This window comes from Furipterus horrens, unplaced genomic scaffold (genome assembly GCF_987537825.1).
Source record: "Furipterus horrens unplaced genomic scaffold, mFurHor1.1.pri manual_scaffold_6, whole genome shotgun sequence".
Lineage (NCBI taxonomy): Eukaryota > Metazoa > Chordata > Mammalia > Chiroptera > Furipteridae > Furipterus > Furipterus horrens.
In genome coordinates this window covers 89,558,144-89,572,531 of record NW_028327176.1, presented here as the reverse complement: position 1 = coordinate 89,572,531, position 14,388 = coordinate 89,558,144, and the positions used below count along the sequence as shown (strand labels likewise).

The following is a 14,388-nucleotide window of genomic DNA, read 5'->3' as shown; positions in this document are numbered from 1 at the left end:
CCTGGGTTCCACTATGAATAACATTGGAAATCCCAAGAATTCAGAAGATCTCTCCAGGACACAGGGGAAAAGACCAAACAAATTCTTTATTTTACAACAGTACTTAATGAATATTTGTGGACTGTATAATGAGTTAACTGAGCAAAATGTACATTAAACTGTCATTTTGATTAATATTTAGTATTCATAGTCAACTGTGTGGAAAACTTGAGAGAAAGTACAGGTTAGAAACCTCTACCTATTTGAGTCACAGATTTCTTGACATCTACATTCCTGTAGTTCCTAAGGTAATTTTGCCAGTTGAAGTGGGGCTCTTTCACAGGATGGCAAGGAAAGCATTTCACAGACCCACACACAGGAGATTGTGGTGTGGCAAGATTTATTCAGGTTGCCTTCAGATTTAGAAGGCTGCCTTTGGGTTCCCAGTGTCCATCCTGCCATGGAAAAAGTCCACCCGTGTCCTCAGGAAGGCCAAAACAAAGGCTAGTGTCCAAGAGTTTCTGTTTCAGGAGGCTGCTAAGCGGTCTCAGTCCCTATCCAGGTAGCTTAGCACTGTTCCGAGCTGTGCTGCTGAGCCCAGGCTCCCGCCTGTGCCTGTGTTTGCGCAGCTGCTAGAGCACATGGTTACTATGGAGAGAGCGTGCAAAGGAACAGCGAGTGTGTGTGTTCTTCAGGAGGGGGAGGGGGATCTTTGTTAAGCTGGGTTATATTATCTTAGGCTTGGGATGGGCCAGGTGCTTTTTCAAAATAACCAATCAACTTCGCAAGCTTTTGCAGGCTTTTGATGGGTCCACCCTCCTTGCCAACGGATCCCTTTCCCAGGTTAGACTGGCAGGCCTCTATTGTCAAGCACCTCCCCCAGCACCATTTTGACTTCTGTTGTGCATGTGCTTACCTTCACCTGCTCCCCCCAATGAGCTGGTACTGGAGTGGAGGAGGCAGGGGTGTTAATCTGTGGTGGGGCAATGCTGTGATCCCCTGGAGTGTATGAAGGTGTAGCTTCCTGGTAAAGCAAACAGGCTCATGCTCCCCGGCCCATTAGGCTCAATAAGGTCCAATTCCCTTCACTTTCTTCCTTATTAATAACTAGCCCACTGGCTACGCTCACAGTAAAAGTTAAAACAGTGTTGTTAATAAGACGTGACTACATAAGTCATTTTATTATGGCATGTCATTGTCTTTTAGAGTGGAGGACTGCTTGAAGTAAAGTAAGATTTGGTGTTGTACACACTAGATGAAAAAACATTGGAGTAAAATTGACTTCTTTTTGCCATACTTCAAAGCTGTGAATTTGAGGAATTTGATTCGAATTGATCTGTTAGAGAAAATAAATGAGATATCACCAACTACAAAATATAGGTAGTTTATAGATGGCACCTGATTTATTATGATAATAAGTGGTTCCTATTAGTGAGTTGTTTGAGGGCACTAGGTCCTGCTTGCTATTTAACATAGTTTTTACTGTGTAAGGCTTAAGAAGTGAGGCCAAAAAACTATCAAAGAGGGATCAGCCTTGCCCCCTATTTGGACCAGATCACATGCAAGAATTTTCTTGACTGGGAGGGAGAGCACTTATTTTATTTAACATGAGACAGTTTTGTGAGAACTTGAGCCCCAAGTTCCCCCCTAAACTCTCATTTTGCTGATATAGAAATGTTGCCTTAAATTTGGCCATATTCAAAGAATAAAAATAAATCCTGGAATATCAGAAGTGCCTGGAGAGATGAATCCGGCATCCACTGTAATTAATTGATAGAAAGATTGGGACCCTTTCTGAGAGGTAAAGAAACAAGTTGTGAGATTACCTACACCATTAATGATTGAGACTACAAAGCTTAGAAGGGCAGTTATATAAAGGCAATGTTCTGTGAAGAACATCAAGAATCAGGAAAGAATGGATGTTTTTAAATTCTCCATACACTCTGTGGATCTTATAGTAGGAGAGAATATTTCACTGCCCTAAAAATCCTGTGCTCTGCCTATTCATCCCTCTTCCCCTCCTCCCCTCCCCTCAGTCCCGGCCTCACTGATCTTTTTTTGTCTCTATAGTTCTGCCTTTTCCAAAGTATCATATACTTGAAATCATACAGTTTGTAGCCTTTTAGGTTGGCTTCTTTCACTTTGTAATAATCATTTAAGGTTCCTCCATGTCTTCATGACTTGATAGCTCATATCTTTTTAGCATGGTGTAATTCCGTTGTCTGGAATTGCCAGCACACTGGATTTTATAACTGATTTTGCCTGTGTCTGTCACTGTTGCCCTGAGTGATGTGGCACAGGCTCTTTGGTCAGTGTGAGACAGGCATGGGAGTGGGAATTGAGAGCCCCGGGCTGTGAGATGGGCTTTGTCTTTCCGTTTGGTCACGGTTTTCTCATCTGTAAAGGACGGGTGTTCAACTAGGTGTTTTATTATCTAGAGCTCCTGCTAGTTTTGATTCTAACATGATCATTTGGTTTGGTGTGGGTTTTATGCTGTTATCTTGTTTGTAAAACTACTTAGCAAGTACATTATGTTTCGAAAATAAAGTTCTCTTGGAGAACTTTTGATGTAAGTATGTAGGTGGAAAAAATTAGAAAATTTAAGTTTTAGAAACGTTTCTGTTTTTTTTTTTTTTTTTTTTTGGAACTTTTAATTTCAGTATCTTTACTGAACTCCCACTATGAGACTGAAAAATTAAAGTACTGATTTCAGAAGAGATTAACAAATGTTGATGAATAAGAATCACAGTTTGTTTCTGTTCTGCCTTAGGACTATAAACCTCAGGATAATTAAGAGGACTGTAACACCATTATCTGCTCTATCAGTGTGGTTTAGTTTCCTAGTGAACTGCTGAAATGTAAAACAAGCTATGCCTAGCAAGAAGCCATAGAATCCCTGACATTTTAGAGCAGCAGTTCTCAACCTGTGGGTCGCAACCCCTTTGGGGGTCAAACAACCCTTTCACAGGGGTCACCTAAGACCATCGGAAAACACATATATAATTACATATTGTTTTTGTGATTAATCACTATGCTTTAATTATGTTCTATTTGTAACAATGAAAATACATCCTGCATATCAGGTATTTACATTACGATTCATAACAGTAGCAAAATTATAGTTATGAAGTAGCAACGAAAATAATTTTATGGTTGGGGGTCACCACAACTGTATTAAAGGGTCACGGCATTAGGAAGGTTGAGAACCACTGTTTTAGAAGTAACCGTAAAACTTCTGGTTTTGTGGCCTTACTCTGGGTGATAGTACAGCCCATGTAACACTGTTTTGAGAAAGGCTGTCTTGTTGTGAAACTGCAGAATCTGACACAGGCAAGCCACCGAGACCAAAATATGGGTCTAGATTGAGAATGTGCCCCAACTAAATCCACCCCACACCTCTTAAAATTGTCTGGACCACTTAGTACCATCAACTCAATCAAAATTGACCCACAACTAGCACTTGTTTATAACTGCACTTATATATCAATAAGGTTCTTTTAAAACTGTTTGATTTTTTTTTAATCCATTATAATCAATGAAAAGTTAATATTGCCCCATCACTCAGATGCTGTCCTTTGATACTGCTTGGCATTTATTCCACAGGAAATCACTTTTCAGACACTCTTGAACACCGTTTATATGAGGTTTTCTTGTGATAGAAGACATGTGCCTTTTTTTTCCTGGTTGGTGAACGCTAACCTGCTGGTCACACAGCTGAGTGGTTCCTGACCCCATTTACACTTCATCTTTCTCTGATATTCTGTAGGACTAGGAATTGGGAACTCTATCTGGGATAGTTTAAGGAGTGCTTTCCAAAGCAAAACTTTAAAATGTACTTTTTTGCCAAACACTAAAGAGTCATAGGTAGAAAAATGTCTGAATTTTTTTGTTTCAATTTTGGATATAGAATCTCAGTTTCTAGCCATGTAAAATTATAATGTAAGAAAATTAAACCTGCTCATCTCATGAAAATTTAATAACTTAAAGTCACCTTATTATCCAGATGTGTCCCTCTGAGCAAAAGAACTTGGGATCTGAATTACTGATTTGGAGGGAAGTGAGGGGGTGGAGGACATGGGATCCTCCACATACTGATATTAACTGAGTTTTTGCTATTTTCCTGCTCCATTTTTTTAAAGATAACAGTTGTACAAGGAAAGCTCTTTAGGAATAATTTCTTAGATATTTGATTTAATGATTATCTGCAGGTTACTTAATGTTAAGCCAAATAAAAATAAGCTTCCCAAAGGACTTTTTTTTTAATGCTTTCATACACTATCCTGTTTTTCTTAGGCCTTTGAGCTGGCCACAGGTGACTATTTGTTTGAACCTCATTCTGGGGAAGAGTACACTCGAGATGAAGGTGAGTCTCCTTAACTGAGGATGTTTGTGTGGTAGTTACACCTCCCACATGTGGCTGACATCAGTAGTTAGCCCACCAAGAAGACCAAGGTTCTTCAGGACTAAGTATATATAAATTCCAGAAAAGATAGAAATATAAGATGTTTTATATTATGTATTAGATAAACTAGATATTTTATAATAGATATTAAAGAACCCTATATGAGGATAAGAGGCCACAATTGGTTAAACTAAAATTTGCATTCTCCTAAAACATCTAGTTATCTTCCTTCCAATATAAATCAGTGGTGATTCATTATTTACTCAGTTTGAATTTACCTGTTATCAACTTGTTGCTCAGTTATACCTCCAACTTTATTTAGAAATTAATAATGTTAATATACAAACATACTGTTAATGAATGCAGAGACTGTATCTTAATTTGTCTATATAAATTCTCTAACATTTAGCATTCTTTTTTCCTCTTTATGAAAATTTGATCCATATTTTTTCTTTGTAAATTATACTAACATTTAGAATTCCATTTTAAAACAAAAGATTATAGACCTGGCTGGTATGGCTCAGAGGATTGAGGACCAGCTCCCCATTTGAGAGTATGTGAGAAGCAATCGATTGATGTTTCTCTCTCTTTTCTCCTTCCCTTTCCCTCTCTCTGAAAATAAATTTTTGAAAAAATATTAATTTACATTTTGCGATGACCAGTGGGAAGAGCCCAAAATGTCATTTCCTTTGGGAGGCTATAAAAGCATACAGCTGAATGTATGATTTTTTTCCCCCTATCATGGTAGCATCCCAATAACTAGATGAGGTAATAATGTGAATGAAAAAAAACTATTAAATATTTTACCTTCTGTTATGCACTTTAGGCAGCTTTTGTTTTCAAGATTAATGGGATTACGTACTTTGAAAGAACAGTAGCAGTGTACCCTGCCATTGTGGAAAATAAGTCCTTTACTTTCTGTGTTTTCCTTGATGCTTTGGGATATCAGGTTTTATGCTCTATAGAAACAAGAATGCTTTTTACTTCTCAAACTGTGGTCCTCTGGGATACTAAGAGGCAATGTTGGTAGGGCCACTGATATTCCTATCAAGTACTGTTCAGAAGATGCTGTGCTAACTAATTCCCATAGCCAAGTGTCTATTATAGTGGGTGCAGTTAGGACGTGTTTTCTATGCCTAAGCTCTGTGTAAGGAAATACTGTAATTATGACCTTTGTATACACTTGATTTTCTTCTTCTCTGCTTGCCTTTTTTCTGGGTTATAAGTTTGGGGCTGTAGATTTATATTGTTTTAGAAATGTCCTACTATATCTGTTTAGAAGGGAAATTAATTTTCTTCTCTTTACTACCCTAGACTCTATAAATAGTGTGTGGTACAGAACACATATTATGGCTAGCATTATATTGTGTAGGACCTTATGCTACCAAACCTGAAAATTGAAATGTAAGGGACAAAGGGGAACCATTTGCCCTAGATATTTAGATCCTAATTTTTCCTTCCAGTACCAGTCAATACTGACAGTTCTTAGATGAAACCTCAGACTGCTACAATTTGGTCCATAAGAGCAAAAAGAAAGCAGACCCTTACCCCTGCCCAGTATATGCAGTTTGTTGCAAGTTACAATAGGACTGGGGCCTGAGTAGCACGTACTCTGTTAATGTTGACACTCCACAGCCCTGGCTCTTGGAATAATACTTGATAATCATTTTGCCTATCAAATATATCAGTCCAACGATTAGTTGATAGGTTGTTGGAATTAAGTGGAAATAACAATTTCAAGGGAAAAATAATTCCTTGGTATAGGAAAAATATTAAAGAATGTTTTACTTGGAAGTTTACAGTAAGATAAACTATAGTCTCACAAAGAATTTATACAAAGATATTTATTCATAGGTCCTGCCTAAAATTGGCAGAAATTTTTTGTCAGCAAAGTACTTGTTACCAAGCCATAAATTCAATTAAAACTGCCCAAAGGTTATAGGGACTTCGTATAGTAAAACCCCTTTTAAAAAGTCACCAGTAAGTTCTCTACATGAGAAACGGATGTGACCTGAAACCTTCACAAATGCCCAGCTATATGGCTGTCTAGCATATTATTCCCCTAGAAGATACGTTATTAGAACTTTCAAGTAATCTTTTTTTCACATTGATGATTCTATGACTATAGGATTAAATTCATTTATAAAGTTCTGTGGCTAGGAGCCATCATACCTCTTCATACTCCTTGTTTCTGTTGCCTGCCTGTAAGTGTGGATGCTGCCTGGTCCCAGTTCCCGCTGACAGCCTGCACGTGTCCCTGTTAGTGTTCACAGTCCATATTTATGCTGTGGCAGTACCGGGCACTACGTGACTTGGACGTTTCAGTGGCATACCAATAGTCAGGTAGCTATACTTTTAAAACTTAATGCTTGGTTTTACTTTAAAAATGTGATTTATCTTTCAAAAAAATAAAACACACACACAACTTTGTACTAGACTTAGATATGGGTTTTTGTTTGCATTCCAGCTCTAATGAGCCCTATAGCTTCAAGTAGGCCATTCTCTCTGAAGTTCCATTTTATCACCTTTAAAATGGTGTATAAATCTTTGGCCTGTTGTACCAGGTGATTGTGAAAAATTCATATAATCATATGTTAGTGCATTAATCACCATGAGCATTTATATAAATAAACAATAGTTCTAGAATGTTTAAAAGCACATTGTTACATTTTTTTACCTTTCCTAAAAATCCCACCTGAACTTAGGTATATAGACAAAATAGAAATAAAAGTGTAGATAAGCCTCTAAACTCCATAAGGGACATGCCAGCTACTATCAGGTGACCAGCCACCTGAAATAATTCTTGGCCTTCCCAGTCTCCCCTTGAGTAGCCTTGGTTTTATTTGTAGTTACTTTTAAACAGCTAGTCCTTGAAAAGCTATTCATAGACAAACCTCTTTTATATAAGCCTGTCCTTGATCCTGTTCTTCTTACCCTTCTATTTTAGACCACATTGCGCACATTATAGAGCTGATAGGCAGAATTCCAAGACGCTTTGCCCTCAGTGGGAAATATTCACAGGACTTCTTCAATCACAGAGGTAGTATTGTTAACATGAGTTTTCATCTAGGCCCCAGGGCTACAACTTCAGGAAGCAGAGCATTCACATCAAGATTGTTTTTACTTATTGCTCAAATGCCACTGGAGTGGGCACCTGATTTTTTATGGTTTTTCTGGATTCTCCATTAGATGGATAGAGTCCTCTTCTTCCCACTTAGGACAGAAAACAAGCCTGAAATGCTTTACAAAGAGGTGTGCATGCTACTCTTTCTGCCAATGTCTAGAACTGTATCTGTTACTCCTATTATGTATGTCTTTTCTCCCCCCTTTTGAAATGTTTGAAACATACAGATCACATTGCATTGATCATAGAACTTCTGGGGAAGGTGCCTCGCAAGCTCATTGTGGCAGGAAAATATTCCAAGGAGTTTTTCACCAAAAAAGGTAAAATAAATGTGTTTGTATGTTCCTAGACATTAAGGGGGCAAAAGTGTTTAAAAATTACGAGGTAAGTACAGCTGGGTACATGTTCCCAGCACCTACAGAAGAACGGTCTACTTGGCAGAGGAGCAATAGTGTGGTCAGGAGCAGAAACTGAAGCCAGGCTCCACTAGTTAAGGGGCCATTGACACACCTCAGTTTTCTGATTTCTAAATGGGGATAATAGTGTTTATGTCATATTAAATTAGTTCATGTGTGTATGGTACCTGGCACACAATTTGATTGATTACTTCTATACAGCACTTCTGGGAAATGGGCAAATTTTTGCTAGCCTTTGGCCTAAGAACTGCCTCTATCAAAGGGCAAGCATTGACACCTAATACAGTCACTTAAACACGTCAGTCATGTGAATTAATTTTACACTTTGTAGTTTCATAAGTTTGTTATCACTTATTAGTAAAGGAAACAAAGATAAAACCCAAATTTCTGGCTTGATAATATATATTGGCATATTTAAATATGTATTCTGCATTTCAAATAAAGGTTAAAAGCTGAAATGTGACAACCTGGCTTAGAAGGGACTAGAAACTGGCCCTTTTTTTTTTTTTTTTTCCTTTTTGCCATGGTTCCCTTTTTTCTCACAACTTGTACACTATTGCTGAGAAAACTCCTCAACACTGACAATGAACATACTCAGAAATATTTCTTAATGTTCCTCTTTTGGGCAGGAAAATGGTGAAGTGCTTCATAAGAGTTCCTCATTGTGTGCAACATCCGATTAATGGCATGCCGGTACCAAGTAGCGAATGGATAGGCACACACTGCCCACGAAGGCGTTTGAAATAAGTGTTGTATAAGAAAAAATTTTAAAGCAGCAATTTACCTTAATAAGCCGCTGATAATCGACTTAGTCGTTCTTAAAAACTGTTACATCAAACAAGTGAAAAATAGGTTGATGTTCCAGAATATTCATTTTAGTAGATACCTGTTCCCGATAGCCTACCCAATTTGACTGGGGCTAAAATCCTGGAATGGTGAAGTGAACAAGTTTTCTTAAAGTTTTAGGCCCTCATGAAAAAATGGAAGCACTTATTTCCAAGGAATGCAGCAGAGAAGAGAGGTGCTTTGTAAATGGAGGGTTAGATTCTGATGGCAAAACTTGATTGTTCATAGTTACCTGGATTAGTTCCTGGATTTCCACAGAGTCTTGTCACGTGTCTGTGTTGGTCAGTTTCTTTTGTGCTGTTTCTACCGTAGGTGACCTGAAACACATCACAAAGCTGAAACCCTGGGGCCTTTTTGAGGTTCTAGTGGAGAAGTATGAGTGGTCTCAGGAAGAGGCAGCCGGCTTCACCGAGTTCTTACTGCCCATGTTGGAGCTGGTTCCCGAGAAGAGGGCCACGGCCGCCGACTGCCTCCGCCACCCCTGGCTCAGCTCCTAAGCCGCGCCCGGCACTGCAGCAGAGACCACGTGCTGACCCTCCGGCCCTCCGCCCCGCCCCTCCAAGCGTTTCCCCTTCCCTTTTCAGGGTGAAGCTCCTCCTTCAAGGGTTTCTAGGGGCGGGGAGTTGTTTTTGTTTTTTAATCCAACATGTTCATTTGGGTTTGCTTACTTGACCCTGTGGAGGTTCCCCCACAGCCATTGGGCATCCTAGGTGAATTTGGCCTGATTGGGCTTTGCCAAAGACTAACGGACTAAAATGTGGAACAGCCTCTCGCCCTGTACCCTTGTCTTTCCATTAGGACATCCTTTAAATTATAAGCAGCCTTTTTAAAAAGAGCTATGAAGATATATGAGCTCATCCTTTTATTCACTGACTCTAAGAGTCAAATTTTCTAGTTGCATATCCTGCTGCCAGCATAAGGATGAGAAGGGGGCAGGGGGTCACTTCTCTGTACAGCAGAGACATTAAACGTGCTGTATCCGGGCTGCATCATCTTCCTGGATTGTTTATGTTCTCTATGTTCACATTTTTTCCTGCGACTTTCAAGCTACTGTCTTTTTTAAATGAGCTGTATAAACAGCAAATTTGAGTATCATTTTATCACTGTTCAAAACACTGTCATATTCTTTTCTTCCTTTAATAAGTCTAAGAGCCTTGAAACTTCAGTCTGATTTTTGATGGAAACGAAAACAGAACCATTGACTAGTAATTTCTTCAGAACCACAGGTGTTCTGCAAACAGTCCTTTCCTATGTGTCTCATGTTACCCTAACAGAAGAGTTCTTTTGATTGGTTGTTTGGAGGTTTTTTTTATTTGTTTGCATTGTTTTTGTTTCTGTTTTAATCCCTGGCTGGCACTTGACTCATTTCACTTATGTTTATTGCCCTGTAACTAAAGGATTCAGGATGACTCGAGAAAGGAGATCTGGATTCAGGGATTTCCAATCTAAGAAGAAAATGTCCTAGAATTCATTATTTTTTTACAAACAGCCCCCAAACTTACTGACAGCTTTTACTTTGCCTTGTCCAAAATGTAGCTTTGAAGCCGTTTCCCTCTGTGGCTTTGCCTTTTTCATTTTCTCAGAGGCTCCAAGTCCTAAGTGAAACCCCAAGATAAAAGAACCAAGGGAAGGGGTGGGATGGCACTTTTTTTCATTATTTGGGGGGGGGGGGTTGTTTGTTTTTCGTTTCCTTGTTGGTTGGTTGGTTGCAGATTAGCCATTCTCTGCTGCTATTTCCTTGTATAGTGTAAGTTTTTAACTGCAATTTTGAGGTGATTAAGATGTACTTGAGGCTTTTTCTTTTTTCTTTTTTTTTTTTTTTTTAATGAGAAAAGACTTGATGAATATTATTTTAGGATGAGTCTCTTGACCTTGCCCTAGACTGCGTATTCCTTGGGTCGGATTGCAAAGCGAAAGGGGCATGATAGAGGTCTCAGCCACTTGTTCAGCTCGGACCAAGTGGGCCTTGGGGATACAGCCTTCTCCGGAAGCGGCTACAGGACTCTTGATTTACAGAAGCCAAGGAGGTGCACCTTGAGGCTCTACTAGCAAAGCTACCAATGAGACTTTTGGATAGCCAACTTCCTATATGGGAATTGGAATGTAGATTCTGTCATTTATCCACCAACGGTGGCAAAGGAAAAAGTGGTACAATTATGCAATCCATTTAACTCAAACGTGTTAGGCTGAGTAACTGGCCAGCATTCATCGGATCCTTGATTGGGCAGTCCTGAAATCAGACATGTTCCTATAGAAAGAATTTTAAGTGAGGCTATCTATGCACCTATCAAGAATAAAGAAAATAAATAGATTGCATCAAACAACGGCAGGGAAGATCTTTCAGCAATTCTAATCTTCGGATTTTCAGCGATATATATATATATGCACACACATCTAAAGCAATAGCAGATTAGAACTGAATTATTTTCTATACTGTAAAATCACAGTTGTGGAATTACAGGAATTCTGATGGCGATATTAAGGTGAAATAACCAAAATACAAATAGAAAGCCCCATTTTATCAATCGGCATGAAAAGAAGTTTTAGTAGGAAAACCTGTAACTTCATTTTGGAACCATTTCTCGTAAAATAAGGGCTTTCCCCATCATTAAGGAGCCAGATGAATTAGAAGCCAGAGAAAGAGGCAGCTGTAGAATTTGATCTTCCGAGTACCCCATGTAACTTTATTGAACTTAATCATAATACTGTCAAATTGCCACAATTTCACTAAAGGATTTCTATTTGCTGTCAGTTAAAATCCTGAATACATTTTTATTCTTTCTACTGGATGCATTGTCTGTTTTCTTTGTAAATGCAATACAATAAACAATTTAATAACCTACATGTTACCAGAAGATTTGTGTTCACTCACTGCCCATTTTAGTCTGACCCAAGCTTCAGAGTGCAAGAAGGGGTTGAGTTCATTTTTCTTTTGAACTTAAATATACAATGAAACTGTACAACCTGAACACGTGCTATCTTGTGGGGTTTCTAATGTTTCTTCTATCTTTGAATTGGGATTGCTGTGGACTCAGTACATTTCAGAAGATTCTCAGAGTTGTTATTCCCTACATTTGGCAGCATTAGTCCCAGAATATTGTTGGTGTGTTTTTTCCCCGTCAGGTTACAATCGCTCTATGTGCAAAGTACCAAAGGTTTGCGAACTCTGAGGCACTGGCATGGTGAACACGTGCACACAGGTTTCATACACTTGTCTGATTTAATCCTTAGGATAAATTCTTAGAAATCGAATGGCTGGGCCAGAGTAAGCACATTTTAAGACAATAATGTTGCCTGGCTTATGTGGCGAAGAGTTGGATTGCTTTGCTGTGACCAAGAGTGTTTGAGCCTGTTATAATCTCACTCATTTTGTTCCTAATAGCCAGTTTGCCCAAAAAAGGAGTGTCTTGTAATAATTTTCATATTTGGTCACTGGTGAGGTCAGAAACTTCTTTCATGGGTCTTATTGTCCATTTGTATTTTTTGTGTGTTTGTGATTTACCCAAGTTACCCAGCTTTCTTTTGTGTACTTCCCTATTTGGTGACTTGGTAAGGACTTGGTAATGTATTTTGTCTTTTTCCATCACATTCTTTTCTAGTTTTTTAATTTGCTTTTTATTTTTATTTGTGATATTTTTTAGTGTTACTAATAGAAAGTTCTTACGCCTGAACCATAAACTGTTCTAGTTAATTTGTTTTCATTGTGCCGTATTTAAGACATACATGGTGTATTCACATTATAATGTTGACCATATTGGAACCTGTTTTAAAAACAACCTAAAAATACGTAATCAGGATTCATCAAACCAGTACGTTCACCACACTGACCAATCTAGCCTTGCGTTAAATATATAGACGGAAAACTCAGAGGGTTTTGGAAAACTGAAGTGCTGTTCTAGGAGAGCTTATTGCTATCTCAAAAGAACGACCAACCTAGGGCGAAGTTACAACCCCTCTTTTAACTTTTCATCTGCCCTGAGTGTTCACAGGGAGGCCATTTAGTTACTCCAAAAATGGCCAGGTTACAAAAAGGTTTCATTACTATCTTTTTTTTTTTTTTCTTTAATCCTCACCCAAGGCCATTTTTTCATTGCTTTTAGAGAGAGGGGGAGAGAAACACTGATAGCCTGCCTTCTTGAACGTGCCCTGATCGACTTGGGGTCAAACCCGCAACCTGGGTGTGTGCCCTGACTGGAAATTGAACCTGCAACCTTTTAGTCTACAGGACAGTGTTCCAACGAACTGAGCCACACCAGCCAGGGCCATTCTTTTATTTTTGAAGCCTGTAGAGTTCGTTTGGCCTTAACAAAGGAAGTGATTTGCTCTTAGCACAGAAAATTAGTGATTTATTGATAATATAATCTGGACTTTTATTTGCTCCCAAAATCAGGTCTTGATACCAAGGAAGCTTTGTGTTTTGTCCACCAACTTGGTACCTTTGGAGTTAGTTACTGAGGCACTGGTAACTTATATTGCTCTTTAGTCTTCAAAACTATATAAAGATAAAAATACAAACATTAAAGATAATATAGGGACCTTCAGCCCTACTGAGGAAGAACTTTGTCCTGCTGTCTTGTTTTTAAAAGTTGCAATTAAAAAACTAAATGTATGATGCATTTGTCTTTAAGTCTTTGCACAAATATTAATTCACACCAGTCCTTGTGAAGTCAAATATCCCAGTTTAAAAGCCAGAAAATTTGAGATCATGTTAAGTGTTTTAAAAGTTTTAACTAAGCAAGTTTGTATTAGTATCTAGTTCTGTTGCCCACTGTACCATTCCTTATAAAGGGAGGCGATCCACTTGATTTTATACTCTCCCAAATGCACTTTTTATCGCAATCTTCTCTCATCCCTAATTCAGATTTAGCTTTCCCTCACTTTAATACAGTAACAAGACTTTTCCTCCAGTTGGCAGAACTGGACTGTGTTACAGAAGGTGCATCGGCGGCCTACATTTTGAACTGTGTTCTTAGAAGTTGGACCCCTAAGATACTGCATTGGTAGTTTTGGATTTATTAAATATAGAGGAAAGTACAGTCATTGTTGGGAATTAGTGGATCTTACTATAAATCCTCTTGAGGTTAGGTAACAAAAGTGGACTGAGTATGAGGGTTAGAGCCCTTCTTTCATCTCCAGCGCCCTTCTTTCATCTCCAGCAACTTTATGGTAAAGCAAACATCCATCGGCAGCATCTGAGGTTATTAGAATCTAATCTGTTCCAATAAAGCTTACTGGTAAATGCCCATTGCAGCAGGAAATTAGAGAAGTTAATTATGACACCAAGAATAAATAAAGCAGTTAATTATGAGTAGCTGGAAAACAACTTCTAAAAGGGCCCCACAGATTGCCACTCCTGTTATTCACACACTCAATCCCCTTGTCTTGAATGTGGGCTGGACTTTGTCCTAACAGATGAAGGCAAACATGACAGGATATCACTTCTGAGATGGTCACAGAATGGGTGTGGCTTCTGTCTGTACCCTGTTGCTCACCTTGGAACCCTTGCTCTGGGGCAGCAAGGTGTCATGTGGTTTCTGCTGTGGAGAGGCCCACAGTACAACGACCTGTGGACAAGCGCTGAGCCTGGAAGCACATCCAACACCGTAATTACAGCCCCGTGA

The 14,388-nt window shown here is 38.8% G+C and overlaps 1 protein-coding gene across 1 annotated transcript in view; it reads left to right on the top strand.

The window, feature by feature from the left end:
- SRPK1 (SRSF protein kinase 1) overlaps nucleotides 1-9,764 on the top strand; it is an 87,258-nt gene extending 77,494 nt beyond the window's left edge. Inside the window, exons 14-17 of the mRNA XM_090282292.1 lie at nucleotides 4,273-4,342; nucleotides 7,329-7,421; nucleotides 7,754-7,825; nucleotides 9,080-9,764. Coding sequence (XP_090138418.1) covers nucleotides 4,273-4,342; nucleotides 7,329-7,421; nucleotides 7,754-7,825; nucleotides 9,080-9,264 — 420 coding nt within the window. The 3' untranslated portion in view covers nucleotides 9,265-9,764. The remainder of the gene's footprint in view (nucleotides 1-4,272; nucleotides 4,343-7,328; nucleotides 7,422-7,753; nucleotides 7,826-9,079) is intronic.
- Nucleotides 9,765-14,388: the final 4,624 nt, after the last annotated feature.